This window comes from Pyrgilauda ruficollis, unplaced genomic scaffold (assembly GCF_017590135.1).
Source record: "Pyrgilauda ruficollis isolate IOZ18807 unplaced genomic scaffold, ASM1759013v1 scaffold3, whole genome shotgun sequence".
Taxonomy (NCBI): domain Eukaryota; kingdom Metazoa; phylum Chordata; class Aves; order Passeriformes; family Passeridae; genus Pyrgilauda; species Pyrgilauda ruficollis.
The window spans coordinates 14,595,100-14,617,152 of record NW_024524377.1 but is presented as its reverse complement, the minus strand read 5'-3'; the positions used below and the strand labels follow the sequence as shown (position 1 = coordinate 14,617,152).

Here is a 22,053-nt window from a genome sequence, read left to right as displayed (position 1 = left end):
AGCACTTGATGGGTAAACTGAGGAAATGAAACATATTCAATTAGATACCTCTCAGAACTTCTACATTTTATTTGTTGCTTAATTTAAACATGCCTGCAAGTCTCTAAACTTTTTTTTTTTAATCAATGAAGTGGTATTATTTAATTAAGACTAGAGTGCCTGAACAAAGCTTTTATCTGGAGAATACTTGTTTTTGCTGCTTAGAGATCAGCTGTTGCCATTAATCTTTATGGAAGTCTCCATTTGTGGCTATCTGAAGTTGACAGGTGTTCCTTCCTGGCCATTTGCAGCCACTTTCTCTTGTCTGCTCCTCCAAGAAGAGAATTGCTGAAAGAGTTAGATTGCTGTTTTGAGAAAACAGGATGCTGGAATGCACTATCAAGTCATGACCTTAAGGAATAGAAGCGAGACAAGAACAAAAGGGAGAATGTTGTCTTCAGAAGGAAAATAATCTCCCTCTAAAATCTAAACAGTTCAATAGCTTCTCCCAGTGTGAAAACAGCATGGCCTAATTTTCAGTCTTGCTCTTGTATTAGCACATTGTACTAACAACAGCCTTTCTGAGCTCACTCCTTTATGTGCTATGTGTTGTTCTTTCCTCCATAGTAGACATTCTAAAGCACTACTAATTAAATCACAATCACAGATACTAAAATAGTTCCCATATAAACTAATTGAAAATTTAAACCTTAAAAATAACAAAATGCAGACATAATATTTTTATCTCAAAAGCCATAAATCCATATTTTAGCTGCAAATTTGATTGCTTAGCACACAATGCCCATATTTATCTGATCCTTAAAAAAAAAAGTATGCTAGAGGGAACAACACAGTACTGAAAAAAACCCATATCATAGGCTTTGTTGTGAACTGTCTACACTTTATGGAAATTACATAACATCTTAGTTCTTAGTACAAGTCTGGTTAAATAGAGTAGAAGAAGACTGTGTTCCTGCACTTAAAGAACTTCTGAAATTTGATACGTATGTATTTTGAGCATTTGAACTTACTATCTGAGGAAGATTAAATATAATAATTTCTTATCCTTGTAACTAATGTGATCATTTTGGAACAATAATATTTGGAAGACTGTAATTCAACCACAAGATCTGGACAGATACCACAAAGCTTTTAAAAAAAAAAAATTAAACATCAGGCTATTTAAGTAAGTCTGAAACTGAGATTTATTCATCTACCCCTTTAGATAGTTCACAGAATACCAGAGAGAGATCAGAGAAAGAGCCAAAAAGGGATACATTTTCATTCCTACTGCTGTCACACCTGTACTATTAAATCACTGATATTTTTTAAAGGTAAGCTTTAAGTTATTTGTGTGAAAAATCATGATTTGATTTGATTTAATAGAAGCTGAGATTCTCAATGAAATCCATCACACAATATTGAGAAATTTTCAGTAAAATCTTGAGGGTTAGCAAACAGCTGAAAGCTTAGTGAACTAAAGCTGAAGTGGAATGACTTGGTAGGTGGTGGGAGGTTTCATCTCACACTCTTACCTAAATAAATGGATGATAATCTATTGTTTTAGCAAGGTTTTTGGTGTGGGGTTGTTTTTTTTGGTTTGGTTTGGTTTGGTTTGGCTTTTTTTACATTGAGATCCTCTTTCTTTCATGCTGAGAGGCGACAAGATATGCCCAGGTAGACATGCTACTTGTTTCTGTGGACCTTTCACCTCACTCGCTGTTCATAGCCAGGAAACTCATCCAACAGCAAGAAAGAACTAACGTTTCAAAAAAGCTGCATAGCCTCAAAGATAAAAAGTTTCTTCTTTGGTCGGGCAGAACAATAGAGCTCCATCAGGCAACCCATCAGTACTGCAAGGAGATGTAGTTATGAGAGATCTGCTCAGTGTTTTTCCCAGACCTTATGAGAAAATTAGTTAAAAGTTAAAATTAAAAAGAAGTGATAATCAAATCAAATATTGCTGATGTTTCTCCCATAAGTATTTTTCTAGTAGTAGGTTTTTTACTACATTTTCCTCTAAAATTTTCTTACTACGAAATCTTGTTTATCCCATCCATAATCTTCTGATTTATGAATTAATACATTTTTCTTTCAAAATTCCTAAATTATTATGGCGTCATATGAATGAACATTAGACTAAAACATTAGTACAGCTGAAATAGTAATTATAACTGCATAGCCATTAGTATTAAATAGTTGCAGTCCTGTCTTGTAATGGTTCTGTTTCAATACAGAGGAGAAAAAAATTAAATTAGGAAGATTCCATTTTTGAATGCCACATCTGAGGAAACTGGCTGAAATCAGTCACTCTTTAATTCTGGTTTAAAATGCACAGAGATAAAAAACCTGATACACAGCTAATAAGAAGAAAATTCCTAGAACTGATATGCAATTGAATGATTGGTGTAAATAGGAACAGTGTAGCCAAATCCCACTTGTACACACTTCTAACTTCTGTCAACATGCTGCTATGACAGTTTTGCTTTAGTTATTAATATTAACAATTATTAGCATAATTTTAAAGTGTCAAACAGTGGATTTTTTTCATATTTACTATATATATATATATATATATGTGTTGCATATATTTTGATGCAATGTAAAGAAGAAAATTGCTTCAAAGTTTTATCCCTTTACATAATTTCAAATTTTATATTAAAATTAAACAGCAGTACTGAAAACATTAATGGAGTATTTAAATAATATATAGTAAATAGTTTCATAATGTATAAACTGATTTTAACATCACACCACCCAATAGAGGATTACTTGCTGAATTGTTTAAATGGAAAATTTATTCCAGAGAGAGCTATTCTTTTAAGAGGCTTTTACTGACATTTCAAAGTAATGTGATGCATATTTACACATAGTAAAGAGTAAAAAACTTTTAAAATGCATAGCTTTGCTTTTACAGTTCAATGTTTTTAAAATATTCTTTGAAGGGTCAGATTAAATCTTGCATAGGTAAAACTCAGTTCAGCATCAAGTATAATCAACTGGTAGACTCACATGTTGTATGCCAAGTGGCTGAAAATACATTACATGAAGTAAGTTTCTATTACTATTACTATCACTGTAAATGATGTGCTTGTTGGGTTTCTTTTTCTTGGAGGAGGAGTATGAAATGACTCGCCTTATGTTTGTTTTGAGGAAGTTCCTTCAGAATTAGATCTTATTTACAGTAAATCCAAGCCTGTGGTTCCACTGAAGCTGAAGCCAATCTAAATGTTGATTGCTGCAAACCCTACTTTTGGCCATATGTTACCACCGCTTTCCCTTGAGCTCTCTTTGCTGTGCTCTTCTCCAGCATTTTCACTGGCACCTTCATTCATCTGACTTTAAACTGAACGTCTTGTAGCTCAGGGGCTTTCTTCTAGTATAGCGAAGTATATTTTATAAGATTTTTTTATGTCTCTGACTTCTCTGTGGAGTCAGATCATTACCTCTGCCAGGGAGGATGGAGCCCGGTTTGGGAACAAAACAGAAGCTGGATAATTTCTTTTTATAGTGGATTGGTTTTAGACCAGCCTAGTTGTATTGTCAGGCTTCACCCTGCATAGAATTCTGCCATGAAACATCTCATCTCTGTGGGAAGGCAGTGGGGGGACAGTGGCCTCCATACTCGGATGCAAGAGAGAAGCCAGAAACACTTGGCACAAGGCACAGTGGCAGCTCAGATACAGAGCAGTTCAAAGTGTCATGAAACTGCAGCTTTAACTTATGAAATTGTATAGCTGGCTACATCATGCAAAGGATATGTTAGATTTTAATTTAAAACAATGTCATGTTTATAATTAAGCAGAAATAGTGTAGTAATGTTTAAATGTGTTGATTTAGGATGGCACATTAGAACAATTTGAAATCAGTTGTAACAATATTCAGTTTTTAAATTCTTGTACAATAATTGCTATATTGCTATTATTATAAATAATGTTTTGTAAATGTTTAAGAATGGAAATCTGAACCGGTTTTCCTTCAAATCCATGGAAGCTCTGTTTCCCAGAGAAGGATTAAACATACTCACAAATTTCCTAAAAGTCATGAGTGACAGCATCTTACTATAGATGCCTAACATCTATATGTTACATCAGTATACCCCCTCAGATTCTAAACATTTAGATGTCTTCCATCAAAGCTGTCCTCTTATTTAAGAATGTCCTGTTATTGCATCAATTGTTCCTAGACTAACAGTGCTTCTAAAGTGATACACAGAGCCTTTTAAAATTTTGATGATTAAAGACTTATTTCCAAAGTATGGCAAGAAATAGAAAAGTCACTAGCTTAAACGGTATCGTATTAGATGTGCAGTATTTCATAATTTAAATTAATCTTAAGCATTGTATCTAAATAGTATTAATGAGGTTAATATCCATAAGAAGGCAGATTTAGAATCTCATTGCTAAAACTGGTCAAATAATTCATAATGAATTATTCACCTTGTTTTTTTCATGAACTCTTGGTGAACAGATTGTGATTTTCTCAGAAGGATTAATTATTCAAAGTTATTCACCAAAAAACTTAATAGTTCTTGGGCTCAGTTTCTTGGTGAGCAATATATTGTGAACATCTGACCAGCTCCAGTATTTCAGATTATACAAAAGCAGATTTTTCCTGCTGTGACCTTTCCCTATCAGTTAAGGTCCCTCTGAGATGAAATGTTTATGATACTTTTTTTCTCATACCATGTATGGAACTGTCCCTTTAAATCTGACAGGGACAAACAGTACCAGTCCTACAACTAATACGATATTGTTCTTGCCTTTCAGTTACTAAGTACTGTATGCTGTATTATGCCTTTACCTAATTTTTCATTACTTATTCTTGGAGGGTTGATTCATTGTCAGTTATGTATTGTATGGATGATGTGGGTTTATATATTGAATTGCACATTCAAAATTTTCTTAGAATTATTCTGAAAATGTTCTGTATAAGTGAATAATGTTGCAAATAGCTTATACAAACCAAATGAATTAATTTTAATGTTTTAATATTATATGATCTAATTTGCTTAGTATTCAGAGGACTTTTTTTTCCTCCCCTGTAGTGGTTTATATCCATAGGCACATTGCTTTCTTCATCTCTCAAATATGGAAGTTATCAATCTCCACTGTGATCTCTTCACTTTCTGCAAAAGCATCTTAAGTGAAATGGCTAGAGTTGCTGGAATAGCTACAGATTAGTCAGGGTTAGTAAGGTTTTGCAAATACTATTTAGAAATGTTGGTTCTGTCCCCCCGAATTACTTTCCTGTATAGTTTTCTTTCTTTCTTTCTTTCTTTTCTTTCTTTCTTTCAAGAAAAATCCTATTCTGAAGTTTACTCTGTCTCACTGAAGAGCAACTCAGCCTTTGGAGAAGACAATATTCTAGAGAATGCCTTGCGGCTCTTCTTTTACAGAATTCTCCCATGATTTTTTCTTTTATTTTAACTTTAATAAGCAATTTAGTCTACAGTGTTCAAATCACATCCTTCAAGTGCAAAAATATAACATCACCTTTTAACATTAGAAGACTATATTACTAAAATGCTTAAATATTGTAAGAAAAGCAAAAGGAAGAAAACAAAGTCTTTTGCATTGGTGTCTCAAATGAATGGAAATAGACAACATAAGAGCCTGCTGGCTTTGTGACTCGTCTTTTACCATCATGTTTAATAGACTTCTTTTCTTCTTCAGTCTTTGCTCTTCAGAGCTTCTTTAGTAATGTCTGGAGAATGTATTTGTAAAAGCGCATCCAATTTTCTCCTGCCCCTATGAACAGCTGTAAAAGTTGAAGGATTGCTTTCTGCAGCACAAAAATTTGATGGACAAAGTTGTGAAATTCACTGTGCATTTCTTTCTTTCCTGTTGTCTCAGGACCATGGAAAATAGTCCAATAATGAAATATTAGAATACTTAAAGTGAAAAGCTGTTCAATTAACATTAAAACTGGTTTCTTATAGTCCTGTTTCCTGTATTGCCCTACCCACTCCCCTCTCTTCAGTATCCCAGGTTATCCTTAGGTTAGTTCTATATCCTAAGACCTCCAAGACATGTTCTGTTCCTTTAATGGAACATCCCCAGAATGTTTCTGGCTTTTCCCTTAACCTCTAGTTTTGAATTCTGGCCTGCTAGCTAGGTAAGGGACATATGATGGTGAGGCAGGTCCAGGAGCTTATGTAGGTTTTTTGATCAACCAACTGCTGCCTGATAAAGGTTGGCTTCTTTATACCTTTCACATAGTAGTAACAAAGCTTGTTTTCATTTACAAAAATGAAAAAAAAATCATTACCTTAATGTGTATTTTTCAGTCAAATTGGTTGAACTTTGGTAACAAATTTAAAAATTATCAAGCATAGGCCATAAACACCCTTTTGCCTTTTTTATCTGGAGATGAGAATTTAAAAAAAAAAACAAACCTGCAACATTGTCTCCTCAAACGAGATAAATGAACATATAAAAGTGTATGAGCAGAGTACTCAAATTTTTTTTTAAATTCCTGTTTGCGCAGTTGTGTGTGTTTGTGTGTATATCCGATGCAAATGTTCCCAGATATCAATTATGTGGAAAACATACCCAAAGTTGAGAGAGAGGTTGTGTTCTGCTAGCCCAGATGTCACCAAACTCTCAAAGCAGTGCATGCAGTTGTACAGCACCACATGTTTTCCAGTATGCAGTTTTAATTAAGTGAATGCAGGATGGAGGTCCAAACCCTGTTCTCCTTAATCATGAAAATAACCACATTATTTTTGTTCTGAATTTCCTGGATACAGTAGACTAACATGACACTGTAAACATCAGAATTATTTTGATTAGGTTATGCATTAAGGTTTGAAATTATGTGTTCAGTATTATCTATGCCTTGTGTTTTAAATTTAGCTGATTAATGAGATTTATGGTAACATTAAAACAGAAGCAGCAAAGGATTTGTGTGAAGGCAAATTTTTTTATTTATATATACACAAACATATATATTCATGTAAAGTAAAGTTGAAGGCCATTCTTTATTCAAACTAAAACTTGAAAAGCAAATGATTTCATGGGAGAAAGTATCGGGTCCTATTATATTTTTTATAAACTTTGGCATAGTGGCATGGGTTAATAGTAGGAAGCTTTAAAACAAACTAAAGCACTTTTGAAGGATGACTGTTCTATGTGTTTGTGAGACACTGGAGAAAATAAAGGAGTGAATTGACAAAGATGTTGCAATCTGGAAAAAGGCATCACAAATGATAATCCAAACAAGCAGGGAGATGGTAATCCATCTGAATGTAAATACTGCTTGATGAATATCCTACACACGGATTTTCCTGTCTGTGTCCGATTGAATTTATATTTTAGTCAAGATAGTCTTCCTTTTGCTGTAGTCGACTTCAGGTGAGGATTTGTATCGTTCTGCTTTTTGGAACCTTGGGCAAATCGTCCTTCTCAAGGATCTGACTTTTTAAGGATCTGTGAATATAAATGTGTATATTTTCCAGTTCCTGCTGAAAACCAGAACGGATGGGTCTTTTTATAGCCCCGCTTTCCTCTAAGTTGTGTGCGATGTTGATTTGATAATGGAAGAGAAGAATTAGCGTCTAAATCTGAACGTACATTCTTTGTCGGAATGCCCGGGCGCAGTTTGGAAAGCCGCGGAGGAGCTGGCTGGAAAGGAGGGATGGAGGGAGGGCTGCACGGAGGGAGGGAGGGAGGCGCAGCCGGGCCGGGGCTGTGGCGCGCCCCTCGCTCCGGGCTCCGCGCGCGGCTCGAGCGGCGCCGCTTGCGGGTCCGTCGGCAGCGCCCGCCGAGCCGCGCCGGGAGCCGGCGGAGCCGAGCGGCGAGTTCCCGCTGCCGCGGGAATTACCGAGCCAGGGAATGGAGAGGGATCAGGACGGGAGCGCTGGCGGCCGCGGGAAAAGACGGCAGAAGTGGCGGTGCTCGGAGGCAGGCTCTCGCCGCACGGCAGGCGCCGCACAAACCGCGCCACGCAAATCCTTTCCTGAGGCTCCTGCCCCTGGAGAGGAGCAAACTTTCTGGCCTGTCTTCGTGGAGAATCCTAATCCTAAAGACGCTGAGATATTTAATCGTGAAAATAAGACTATTAAGAATTCACAGATTATCGAAAACATCAGTTAATCACCCCACGCCTGTCCTAGAAGAGACAGACAGACGCTGGGGAAAGCGCTGGGGACGGGCTGGTGTGAAATACAGCAGCCGTGCAAAGTCTTTCCAGCTCCAGCCTGCTATTACAAGAAAAGGATCATGTGAGGATCCTTTGAAAGGCAATGTTCTGACTTAAGCAAGCAACTGCATTAATTGGAAGTCTTGTATTCATACATTCTGGGCTAAATAAAGCAAGCTGGTTTGCTGCGGCAGCCTGGGGAAAATATATAAAACTAATCCTTCAATTACTTTGTCGCTGATTAGAGTATCCATAACAAATATAAAAGTCCCATGTAGCACAGAACATCTTTTCAAGGAACAGGACAAGCGTCCTAAACAAAAAACAAAACGACCTAACTTTTTGGGAGGGGTTTTTTTGACATTTGGTGGGAGGCGGAAGGCAGCACGAATCGCCACGATTCCCTTCTTTCGAGAGTTGCAGCTACAAGGTATCCCTTTTTTTTTTTTTTTTTTTTTTTCCAAATCCCCTGAAGTTAACTTTTATGTTGGAGAAAAACTCGGCAGGACAACAGAGCTTTGATCTTTGTGTGAAGAAAGAAAGTAATAGAGTGAAAGTCTCTCCAGAGGGTAATTATTCTTTGGCCGCTCAGGCAAGAAGTTCCCTGTCACTCTTAAGGTTAATATTAAGGTAGCTCGGCTATACTTTCCCATATTGTATTTACTCTGGAGATGAGAATTTAACAAAAAACAAAAAAAAAAAAAAAAAAAAAAAAAAACAAAAAAAACCAAAAAAAAAAAACCAACAAACCCAAACCAACCCTCCCCAGAATGTTATACTATTAATTGCCAATTTGCATATGTGTGCAGCTGCTGTTTTGGCTCCGATCTTCCATCCGATAAGCTTGCTGGAGGTATCACAGAGCACTTGGCAGCTTTCCTATTTGAAAAGAAAGCCTTCCTAACTACAGAACAGCTGATAGTCTATCAGTGATAGACCCTGATGGCGTGAATTACAATTACACTACTTTTCACACTAAATCTGGGTGATAGCTACTTGGAAAGAAGTTTCATCATTTTTTACCACAAACTGGAAAAAGAATTACATGGTCATGCTGTGCTTTTAAAGGCAGTTTGGTTCACTTTTGTCTATTTAACACCTAATTCCGAGGAGTCCATAGGCATCTGGAGATCTGAACGTCGCGTAATGAATTCACTGTTTAGATGGGAGATTTTTAAAATCTACCTCAAATTACATTTATTAACAAGGAGAGCAGGAAGTGTTAGAGTTGTTAGACGCTTCATTTATTAAATAATTTGTGGATATTTTCAGTTGTCATATCCAGAGTCATGGGGGTTTACTTGTTTTTTAATTAGCAATTCCAAAACAATGCTACCACAATTTAACAATTCATCACGTAATCTGGGGCTGTTCAGTTCAGCCACTAATGCTAGATAATTCAGATTGTTATTTTGATCTGTTGATAACTCATTTTGTTGTGATAAGAGAACTGCTGCCTTGAAATTAAATGGCATGTTTTCCTATGGACCTTGTTGCGACCTAGAAACCAACTATATAATCTTTGTCTACCTATTTCTTAACATTATGCCTGGTATAGCAAAGCAATAGTAATTTTAAAATGTCACTTATTTGTTTTCTCACTTCATGATTAGTCTTTATTTTGCATTAATGTGTTTTCATATACCACTGTGGAGGAGGAGGAGGTGGGGAGAAATGCAAATGTCAATGTAAATTTAATTGTACAAGTAAGTAACCCACATTGATACCGAGGTCATGATGTCTAAACTTTTTCCTTTATATGTCAGAAAGTTAATTTAGCGAGGTGCTACCTTGATAGTAAAATGTAGCTGCATAAATATCTTATAAGGGCATGGTGGAAAGCCTGACTCCTGACGTAGCTAACCTAACAGAAAATAGACTTTGTTTTCCTTTTTTAGTTTCTTGCTTTATTAGATTTCTCACTCTCACAGATTATCCAAAAACTACCCATTGATTGATCGCCCGTAGAGCTGCATTTGGTGTAAAGAAAAACTTCACAGCTTTATTGGCTCCCAGGAGACAAAACAAACATAACAAGATATTCGTATTAATACAAACAATGCAACAAATGAGAAAACCATCACATTTAAATAAGATGGTAAAATCAGTCCAGTGTACATCCCAGCCTCTGATATAGCAGACATGGCAGTTCAACTGTTCACCAGTGCTCTCAGGCACGGGTCCCTCTGGGAGCTGTGTTATTGCTTACAGCATCTCATCATCACAAACAGTTAACCTCAGGAAATGCCACCGCGTAAAACTTTCAGAACTCAGTTGAATGGAATTTCACTGCAGCTTCGCAACTGTAAATGTAAAGGTTGAGATTAGTCTATGTCTTCAAAAATATTTTGAACGAGGGTTTTTTTTTAGTACTTTTTGTGTGTGCTTAGACCTGGAATCTGTTGCCTATTTATTTTAGGGCATCATATATCTGATCTTAATAAGGTATTTATTTTGGGAAGAGAAAGCGTGAAGATTCAAACTTTCTGCCATTTTTTCTGAAGACAAAGAAAGGGATGTGTCCCTTTAGCCTAGGCTAAAAAAAAACTACCCAATGAACAGTTTTATTTTTAAAGAAAGAAACTTTCCCTCCCAGCACAAATACACCCACGCGTGCCACGAATATTTTTTTTAAAGGAAAGCTAATGCCCTCTTAGCTTCAGTACCAGTTTTGAGGAAAGGTACCAGTTTTGAGGAAAGCAAGCTGGCAAGTTCATTCTCGGTGTTCTTTCCTCCAGAGTCTTCATCAGAAGATGCTACCAGCTTGTTTGTTACAGAGTAACATTTTCTTCACAGTTTCTTATAATAACTATTTTAATAGAAAAGTCACTTAGGCCCAGTGGGAAATATGGACCTTCTGAAATGCAGTGGGAGTCTTATAATCCTTCTCATCTTGCTACCCTCACGCAAAGGCTAGGAAATTTCTATTCTGCCATTCTGGTGATAGCCTTTTCTGGTGATCTTTCTGATGGGCTACTAAATCAAAGTGAAGCTGGACTTGGTGGCCATGTGATTCTTTTGAGGTCCATAAGAGATCTGACAGGTCTGAGAATCACATCACTTTCCAGGTCTTGCATCCATTTTCCACTGGATAGTGAGGTCGAAAAAGGCTGAGGGGACTGCCTTTTCATTCTGTGTTTGTAGTGTTCAACGGGCATTTCTTGGCATTCCTGCTATTCTACAGGAAAGAAAAAACAAGACTAACTTATAAATTGTTGCTGCAGTTGCACCCGTCACATTTCAATGGGTTTGTGAGTTTGCATGCATGACTACAGGCTCTCTGCCAATGACATCTATGTTGGTCTTTTTGCACACTTGCCCATCGATCACCCCACATGCTCACGACAACAGAGCTTTGTGTGGAAGATCAGGGTCCCGTTTAGATCCCCTCTTTCATCGGTAGGTCAGTGAGACACATAAAGGAGCAACATACACATGCTTAAATAATAAAATTTAAAAAGTAGAACTGAACTAACTTTAAAAGAATTTGTGAAGCATAAAGCATTTTCTTCTCCTAGAGGAGGCATTCACAGGTTACTACACATCTTCAAAGAGTTGCACTTGCAGTCATGGCGTATAATGCCAAGTTATCACTACACAAAATAAATTTTAAAATGATGACTCTTAATTTCTTGCTAAGGTGTAGGAAGATATTTCATAACCAACTGATATAAATTTCATATTACTTTCCAGCTGTGTATTCTCAATATTACTTGCTTGAAATGCCTGTGTCTGTGCACAGAATTATATGGACTAAAAACTTTGGAAAAATGCAAGGCGTAGTGTGCTGAAAGAGATTTCAGAAAATGATACATAGGAATGAGACAAAGTATGTTAGAAGTAATGGTAGAAGTATAGAAGAAGTAAATTAAAGGTAGGAGTAAATCTGCTGTTCCTCTTCCCTGGGCAGAAGGAGGTCTAAACCTAGCAGCTTTATTCTGGAAGATTTTTATCATTCTTTGAATACTTAGGGACACTAAACTCCCTGAATAAAGAAATCAGATGAGTCCATTCTAATTAGGGATATTCCTGTTGCTGCTGTCTTGTATCACTTGAGGCAACTGGGAATCTATAAGTAACAAGCTTATTTGATTTGTATTAACTGCAGTTAAATGGACACATGGATAAGAACTCTATTAAAAAATCAGTGTATGCGATTTTGGCTGCTGAGTCTCTGTGGGCTTTCACATCTCGGATGGCATGGAGCCCGAGGTTTCTCTCCCGTGATCCTATTGAGCTTGGACGTGGCTTTTTCTACGCCCCCACCCTTATGTCCAGAGTTATGTACGTGTTTCCACATATTAAAAATGCAGTCTATACTGCTCAGATTTACAACGCTAAGCCTCTCCAGACGTATCCATCACAAGGTCTATGTACACTCTGAACAGTACCATTCCAGCCAGCTAGTTCCTCTGGGCTGGTTCTGTACTGGCAGAGAACTTGCATAAAACTACAGTGATATTTTTTCCTGCTCACTTCATGTTCTGTACCTCCTCCTACAAAATCCCTTTAACCCACAGAAACCTCCAACACTCTACTGCTGATAAATTTGTAGGTCGGATGGCCTTTCACCTGGTTGTCACCGCTGGAAAAGTGCTCATGGACATTTGTATATAGGATTGTGACCTGACCAGAGGCTCAGTTTCTGCTGTGCAGGCATGGACTTGTCACGCAAAGCCTGTACTCCACACCCTGTCTGTCCGTATACTCTTTTGCATGCACGCTGACCCCAGGAATAGTTTCTGTATTTTTTTCAGGTCAACTGTTATAAGCAGATGTTCTTATTAGAACATCTTATAGTCCATGAACTCAAGGACTTGTTTCATTCTGTTATCCTGTGTATACCTGAGTAACCCATGTACAGGAGGCTTGTGATAGTGAGAAGGGAAGTTGATCAATTAAAAACAAACAAACAATAACCCACAACAAACTACATCCCTCCCCAAAAAGTAAAAAATCCCAAACCAAAAATGAACCGCAACCATTATTTGCCACTCCTTGCTGGCAGTCAATTATAAAGAAGAAACTTTGAAAGCCTGCATGTCAGCAAGGACAGGAGGGGCAGCAGTGCAGATGCACTGCCTGGGTTCATCCATCATTACCTAGCAAATGAGCCGACTAGCTTGTGGGCAGGTACAGAAGCCCTGGCTGGCAAGCAAGAGAAGAGATTATTTTTGCACATCTTCTGTGAATCTCCAGGGAATTCAGTGGCGTTCCTTATCTCAAAAGCTTGTAATTAAGAGGATGGCATCTTTGGGCTGGAGAATTCCGGAGAAAATCATTTTCACAGTACCTAGAGGGCTCGATGTTGTGCTTGATGACAGATGGGAAACCTTTATGAAGGCTCCATAACCTCTTGCCCTCAGAGACTGTACTTTTGACACTGCAGAAATTGGGAGGATATAGATGTTTTTACTCGGGTGATCGTGTGGTGATTTTTTAAAACAACGAGTCATTTATTAAAGTATTTTAATGAACTATACAAACAGTGAAAACATGGCAAAGCGTGTGTCATTGCTGAAAGCGAAAACATAACTATTAACTATAGAGTGTTTTGCTTATGGAGACTTTTCTATTGCACGCAATTAAGATATAGGAAAAGACTAGCAGATAGAATTTCATGTTTCATCTTTTCAGAGCGTGACCTCAGGAGTGTCATGCCACTTCCATTAATCCTTTTCTCAACTTAAAGATCCCTGTGAATATGAATAAAGTTGTATTTCAAAAACGAAAGAAAGAGAGAAAGAGAAAACAAAACTCATTCACATTCCGAGTCTGCTTTCTGTCTCACACGTATTACATTTCACAAAACAGATAGAAACAATAGAGCTTATTAAGAAAAACTTGTTTTGAATGGCAAATTAAGCATAATGAAAATACACACGTTTTTACAAGTAGTTATTTTTTACACCAATTGAATATTTTAAATCTTTTTAAACTATGTACTTGTCTCTGCAAAATGTTTTTCTTTTAGCTCATTTGCACCATATCACCCTGCTATATATTTTTATTTAAAATATTAATTTGGTCAGTTCAGAAACCTGGATAAGCACAGCACCTTGTCTGCAGCCAGGCAGTAGCCAATAGGGGTGCCCTACCCTGGATATTTATGAGCAATATCAGTGCTGGTTTCTGGGTTGAACAGGCTGATGCATGGATTGCTCCACATTATGGCTTCTTAGGCAGGGAAAAACTTATTATATCAGAGAAAATATCTTGGCATTCGTCTTTGATCCAAATACCTTTTTAGTGCAGTGTAAATCATCAAAATTGATATAATAGTTTGTTTTCAGCTTGAAAAATGATATGAAATGAAGAAACAATCCAAGAATCTTTTAATGAAAAGTAAACTTGACCTAATGAAAACTTATTTCTGCTTTTTATCCTTACGTACAAATGTATTGGTTTGGCACGACCTGGTTTTTGGTAGCAGGGGGCCACAAACAAACCATGACAACAGTAAAAAAAAAAATAGAGACAATAGCAAAGGCAAGTTTTTATCTCCTTCCCCCATATCTCTAAATTCAGAAGCACAAAAAAAAGGGTGCAGAGTTTATCTCGAATTTTGCTTTATACTGTAAATGTCTTCCTAATATGCACAAACTTATGCATCTAGTATATAAAATCTCTTAAAACATAAAGGACTCAAATGTAGAGCATTAAGGTGGACTGCATTTTTCTATTTCTTAGGTATTACAGCGATCTGGGAATTTATTTTTACAGCCTGAGATGTCAGTATGCCACAGAAGCATGAAAATCTCACCATCTGTATGCTCATGGACAATCTCATCAAGTACACTCAACGACAGACTTAGAATAACAAAATTTAAACGCTATTACTACCGCCTAGCTGTACATGCACTCAAATCTACTTTAAATAGCATTCAACCTGAGTTATCATGCTGCTTACCTCAGGCCTAAACCAGTTTATTCCCTTTCAGTGTTTTCCTATTCCCATGAATCCTGCTGTAAACCAGACACATGCTATTTGAAATAACATTTGTTTAATTAAACGTGAGGTTACACACAGACTTACATAATTTAATTTGGCCAAGTGCTGATCCATAACCCAGTGAAGGTTCAGGAGTCGAGCAACGGCTTCACCTGGCAGTTTACCTAATGTGCTGGGCAATGTCCTTCTGGATACGTGTTTCTTGTCAGTGCCAGAAAGCAAGGATATGTTTTAGTTGGAACTCTGTTATAACAGACACTACATAGTTTAGATTAACTCCTTTCAGTAGTACAGCATCAATGTGTTATTGCCTTAACATAAAACATACAGATTATGTAAATCTGTAATAAATACTATTTTGAAGTGTATAGTAATCAAAAATCTTTCAGGGCAGGATGGAATGGAAACTGAGAAATATTGGAGAGTAAACATTCCAACGCTCATTCCTCTGCTTCTCCCTGGCAGAGTGGAGCACTTACTGTAGCTGGGCTGTTAATGCTCCAGCCCCGGGGCTTGCCCTGTGAGTCTTGCGGAGCATGGACTTCCTGGGAAAGCTAGGGCCAAAGAGATCCCTCAGAAATCATTTTTGCTGTCTCTGTAGACCCTGTTGCACTGTTTGTGAAAGGGAACGATGCTTCCTGGTCTGAGAGAAGGCCAGACCTTTTAGTGCCTCCTCACAAGGCACACACTGTGTACATGCAGAGTCATTCAGGCTTGCAAGGCCAAGCAATCCGAGTGGCAAAAGGCAGTGGTGAAGAGAGGCCACTTGCTTACTGCATATTTTAGCATTCCGGTCTCTAGTTCCCGAGCAGAGCTGAGAGGGCAATGGAGCCCCTGGAGTCCGTCAGTAATTGGCACAGCTCTGCACTTCCCTCATCTCGGCGGCCTGGTCTGAGGTGCGGCAATAGATTGTCTCTCTCTGGGCAACCTGCTGCGCTGCCGGCTATGGCCTGGCCTCTGGCGGGGCGGGCATAGCCGGGAGGTCAGCCCGCAGAACCCGCAGCCCCCGCACGAAGGGCTCCTCGCCTCTGCCCCTTGCGGGGAGCGCAGTGACGGGCTACTGCCAGCCCGGGCGCCGAGGGCGAGGTCTGCAATCTACCACTGATACGCAGCAGCCTGCTAGGTCCCCCGGTGCCGCCAGCCCCGCTGCGCGGCCCCGCCGGAACTCTCTCTGGGTTACCACCTATGCCGGGTGCGGTGCCGCCTGCTGCGGAGGGGCCGGGTAGCGCTGGGCTTGCCATGCGGCCAGCGAGAAGGAGGGATCGCGGCAGGCAGGCAGGCGGAGGGAAGGAAGGAAGGAGGCCGGGCTGATTAGCATGCAGCAGCGCTCGCAAGCCCGGCTCCATTGTTTTAACACCTCCCCTCTCCTCCGCGCCAATCTGTCACCGTTCAGCAGGCGAACGCTGCTGCCTCGAATGCTGCTCTTCTCAAATGAGACGGATAATTAGCTGCCCCGCACGAATGGCGCACTCTTCTCACCCCTGATTGCTATCACCTTCTTGCTCCTGGCAGTTTTGACACCTCGTAATCAGCCTGCTGCTTTTTCTCTTTTCTTTCCCTATTTCTGATTTTTTTTCTCCCCCTTCCTTCTTCTTTTTTTTTTTTTTTTTTTTTAAATGCAATCCCAGTTGCCATTTGGATTGAGACTCCACTGTTGAGTTAACCTTGTATGATTGCGGGGGAAAGGGGAACGTACCGTAGGGAGGGGAAGAAATCGCCTCCTCTGAGTCTCATCTGCTGAGAGAACCATGGGGTGGGGGTAGCAGCATCTCGGCTTGATCCTCCAGTGCTTTTGTTCGTAAGGGGTAACAGGCTCTCCTGAGCATCCTCTGAATTAATATTATCTCGGATGGGGAAGGATGTGTTGAGCGTGTTGTGTGTTGAGCGACTCCTCCGCTCAGTTAATGGAGAAAAGACAGCATTTCTCTTGTCTGGTTAGATACAGCCATACGGGGAAGGGATTTTAAAAGCAAGTTCACAAGGCCAGGAAGCTCCCTCTTCCTCCCGGTAGGCAGGGGAAGGAAGGTAACTTCCTCAGCTTCTTAGAGCGAATTCACGTTTTCATGGGAGTCGGAAGAGAGATCTCATTGGAGTGCGAGATCGTAGAGGGAACTTCTTTCCTTCTGATTCTAGAGAAATAAGAAATCTCAGTTAATGCTCTGGTGATTTCTGCGAGATTTAAAAAAAAAAACAAAACAGAGGACTCGTGGAATCTGTCATAGGAGCGTTTTCCTCTCCTCTAACAAGCAGTGACAGTCTAATTACTGGAGCTACGAGCAGCTGTCGAGTTAGCCGCAGAGACAGAGGAGCTACATGTGTTCTACCCGGCCGCCGGCACCGAGCCCTCGCAGCAGGCTGAGGCAGCCGCACCGCCGCAGTGTCCCTCCGAGAGCTCCCGATAGGAAACGGGAGCAGTTTGTTTCCTTGCGAGCGCTGCCTGTGAGCGCGGGGGTTCACGCGTCGCGCACCGTCAGCGCGGGGCGGGGTGACAAGGAACTCGTACGGGAGCCCTGAAACTGCTCCAGCCCCGGGGCTGCCCTGGCGAGGGCTCCGCTGGCCCTGGCGGAGTTGGAATTCGGTAGAACACCTTGGCACGAGTTTGCTGCTCTTCCTGTCCTCTCAAGTTCCTTCCACCATATTTATGATTTTTAATGACATTCTACTTCCCATTTGGATTCAACCTCCTCTGCCGGGTTGAGTTTGTGTGGAAGAGGGAGGGAAGGGGAGGAATACTGAGCCTCCTCTGGTGAGTGTAATAAAGCAGATGTCCCTGCTGGCAGCAGCAGCCGCCTCCAGGAAAGCTGTATAAGGGGGGCCCGTTCAGGGACCGCGCTCGCCTCTCACTTCGAGTCGCTCACAACTGCTTAGCGTGAGATTTATTTATTTATTTATTGTTTATTTAAAAACTAAACTAGTGCTCCTCGCAGTGGTCTGATCGGCGAGCCTATCTGGATGCCCTCAGGCAGCAACAGTTTTACGCACGCAGGATTAAACAGCTTCCTAAAACGCAGCACTAGGCAGGAGCCCTCACAGTGGGAGATGGATGGGTTCTGCTGGTCGACGAGACTTTGGTCAACCGTGTTCCCCCACCTCCCGCTGCCCTCCCCGCTGCGCCCTGGCTGCGGCGGACCCCAGGCTGCCTCCAGCAACAAAGAGCCTTGTCCCCGCGCGGGGACTCGGGCTCGGCGCAGGGCTCCCGGCTCTGCCAGCTCAAGGGCTCCTGGGGAACCGCATCCACGCGTGGGGGCGGGGGGGGGGGGGGGGGGGGGGGGGGGGGGGGGGGGGGGGGGGGAGAAACAGATGACTTTATTTTCTTCAAAGGTGATTCGCAGTTTGTGCCTCTCTTAATAACGCGAGCTTCTGAGCTCGAATTTCACGGTTGAGAGGACGAGTCGGTGCTGTGTGTCGGGCTGGCTGGAGATGTGCGAATCCCCTTCTCTCCTCCCAAGGCTGGAACTTGTGCCTCTCCCGGGCACCACCCCCAGCCGCGCTCTCCGGGGAGGTGCTTCACACTCCGCACGGCGCGGCCGCGGCCGAACATCGCCTCTTCAGCGCTGCGCACAGGCAGGGCTTAGAGCTCCGAAGAGTAACACACTCTTCCTCCAGGTCATGGAGCAGACGTGCACTGTACAGTGCTGTTTATTACAGTACACTCTGTTGACAGCCCGTCACAACCATGACATGTTTAAAATAGAGAAAATAATTGCAGAAAAATCCATTTTAAAAATTACGCAGGTGTTAATTCTTCCAGAAATTTGTCACCTGCAAACAAATCTTTAAAAAGAAAAGGTGTTGTGCTTTGCAGCTATGAAAATATTAATGCTAATTATCAATATCAGGGCTAAACTCTATATTCAGTTCAAATGCAAAAGGCAAGCACCCTTTATGATTAATTTAAAATACTTGGCAACACCCCTATTTTTAGATTTGATATCAGTAAATCCAGAAAATGTGCAAACTTTATCAGACTTCAATGTTTCAACCAAACACAAATTTTAATTGTATTGAGAAAGCCACTATATTCAGCTTAAAAAAAAAATCACTGAGATTTGGGCGATTAGGTTTTCTGCTTTCCTTTCTAGTCTGTACCAGACTTGGGCAATCCATCATAGCAGACCAGAAGGGAAGGAAAATAATCTTTGGTATTATTAATTTTTGGGAAAGTTTAACCTTTTCTATCCTTCATATTAATATAACCTGTTCCCTGAAAGCATTTTTAGTAATTATTAATGCTATAAAGGTACATGAACATGACAATTTTTTTTTTATAACATGTAACAGATATTCATAAAATCATTACTGTTCCATTTTGACAAAAGGGTCATTTATATGTTACTTTTGATTACTTGCTTTAGTAAAAAACTCATCTGGGAAAGTCAACCATTCATTTATGTTACTAGTGAACAAACCTATCCTAATTCTGGCACACCTGGATTCAGCTATTAATTGATAATTTTACAAGGATATGAATTAAGAGGTTCACTATTTGGAAGTGATATAATATAAATGAAAAATGAGGGTCTAGTTCTTTTCCTGTTTACTTCAGGGAGAACATAATCACATCACTGGATATTGTCAAAAAAAATCCTACCATTATACCAATTTTTGCCGGTCAGATTAAGGCAATAATCCTGCAAGTCTACATTCATAAATATAGTCACAACTTCAGGCCTATTTAGGCAAAGATGAATTGGGGAAAAAAAAGTATTTGACATCACTCTCAAACTTAATAGTGAAGCACAATAAGCAGTAATGTGAATTACAGTACTGAGCGACTTAGTTTCATTTTGCCTTGTCAAAAGACAACTAAAAATGTGCTTATCTGACAAACAATTTCAGTCATGAGTTCTTGTTACAAGAAGTCTTAATTCTTAAACTCTTATCATATCTATTGAATAAAAAAAAAGTATAAATGTATGCAAAAACAGTGAACCATTGAATTCTCATACATTAAGACTGTACTTTAAAGTGGGAATTGAGATGCCGAAGAAAATCTTCCTTAGATGTTAGAGATGGTGGGAAAACTTCTCGACAGAATTCACATATTCCACACTGATTTAGTTCAGAGTCTGCATGTGCTTGTGCCAGCAAATCATTGTCTTGAGGCTGCCAAATGGGCTAAAAGAAACAGAAAATTATTATTGCTGAGGTTTACATTACTCTGTAGTTTATATTTATACTAAAAAAAATACCTGCCTCTTTAAATTAGGATTCCTTTACACCTGCCTGGCCAGAGACATTAACTAGAGAGTTCTCATTTAAGAAAAGCAAGATAGGACTTTGTTTTTTTTTGAAGTTCTATAAACACACTATCCTTGCAAATATTTAAAAATACCTTGGTATCTATTAACGATAAATACTGCTATGAGCAGAAATCTCTAATATCAGTCTGGTACATACTAAAGCTTTTCTTTAAATTTGCATTTCAGTATTTTACTGTAGAAATCATAGTACACAATAGCCATTTAGCAGAAATGAGAAAATAAATTTTTACCTTACAATAAAATGTTTCTTGTACAGAGTTAATATGATTCAGAGTTAATATGATTAATATTTTATTTCCATTCTTATTCACATATAAATTGTTTGCAGTTTAATTCCAAAATTGCTACCATGTCAAGACTTAAGGTACTTATTTGCTCTGCCTGTGACATAAATGTGTCACAAATGATCTTGTTTAGGATTCCTCCTGCCATGACAGTGTCAAACTCACTGGAACCATGTGAATTGTTATCCAGGCAATTCTATAAACTACATTGCATTTGGTTAAGCAGCTGCACTGCTCTTGGTCCCTGAGCTAGTTAGTTTCAATCCAGCAAGTTTATTCAACATAGGAATTCAAGGCACTTAAGCCTGGAGTCTAACTGTACAGTATTTAGAATCGTTCCAACAAGGAATCAAAAAGTCTTCTATCAGTTTTCAAAGTTAAAATTTAAGTTTCATAACTTTAGTATTAGCAACACAAGATGAAATAGTTACATTATATGGCCAGGACAACCAGGTTGTGAGTAAAATGAAAACCAAATGCATCCCGTTGTGAGTACTAAGTAGAAAGGATGGCAGCAAGCTGCTATGAGCTCTATGTGGGGATGGAACTTAGAAGAGAGTGTGCCCTACAGGGTTTTTTTGGCTCAGTTTTTTCCTCTTACTTCACCCATACATGGGAAGGAAGGCAAGGAAGAATACAAAGTAATTTCTTTAGAAGTTTTAAATTTCTTGATACTGATGCCCAAGATTTTTAATTTTCAGCTCTTCTTTAAATTTCATCATGCCAAATAGTTAGACTCTGTTGTTTATTTCTCCCACAACAACCCACTGTACAGCTAAGCTGACTTTCACAGCGGTTAAACCTTCTGTTTAAACCACCCTGAACTTCTTGGGAGTCAATTTCCTGCCTATTTTGTATTTAAACAGTGTTTAGCTTATCACATAGCAATAGCAGACTTACTGTCTTTCATTATGGTCAGCAATCCATATAATTAAATTGACTAATTAGTAATTAAGTGCAATCACACCACTTTTTTCAGCTCAAAGAGTCTACTTATTGTATGTTGCTGGTGTAAATTGCATATTAAATCTATCTAGACACTGACACACTTAAACAAGTTAACACACTTAAACACACTACATAAATGTGTTTAGAATTATTTGTTTCTGATATGATGCAAAGCACCGTTTGAAAAAAAGATAAAATAGTATTGTAAAAACTATTTGTCATCTTGGAAACATAAGAAGGGGAGGTACCTATCCAGCAACCCACACACGGAGACACTTAACTTCCATTTCTTGAGTGCTAAGCTTGTGCTTAATATCCTTGCCAGAACAGGGATCTATTTAAGCAGACAATCCATTTCAAAAACATTAATATTGAGATTAATAGAATACTGAATTGCTTTTAAAATCATGAACATACTTAGAAGTATTTTTGGTGGAAATAACTCCCTCAAACTGCAAATACCAATAAACATGTGCATGTATAT

At 39.3% G+C, this 22,053-nt stretch overlaps 1 protein-coding gene across 2 annotated transcripts in view; it reads right to left on the bottom strand.

Moving 5' to 3' along the window:
- Positions 1–18,683: 18,683 nt before the first annotated feature.
- The window catches only part of TANK (TRAF family member associated NFKB activator), a 28,742-nt gene continuing 25,372 nt past the window's right edge, over positions 18,684–22,053 (bottom strand). For both annotated transcript variants that reach the window (XM_041473296.1, XM_041473297.1), the window contains one exon: positions 18,684–20,191. In XM_041473296.1, the coding sequence (XP_041329230.1) occupies positions 20,024–20,191 (168 nt within the window). In that variant the 3' untranslated portion in view covers positions 18,684–20,023. The remainder of the gene's footprint in view (positions 20,192–22,053) is intronic.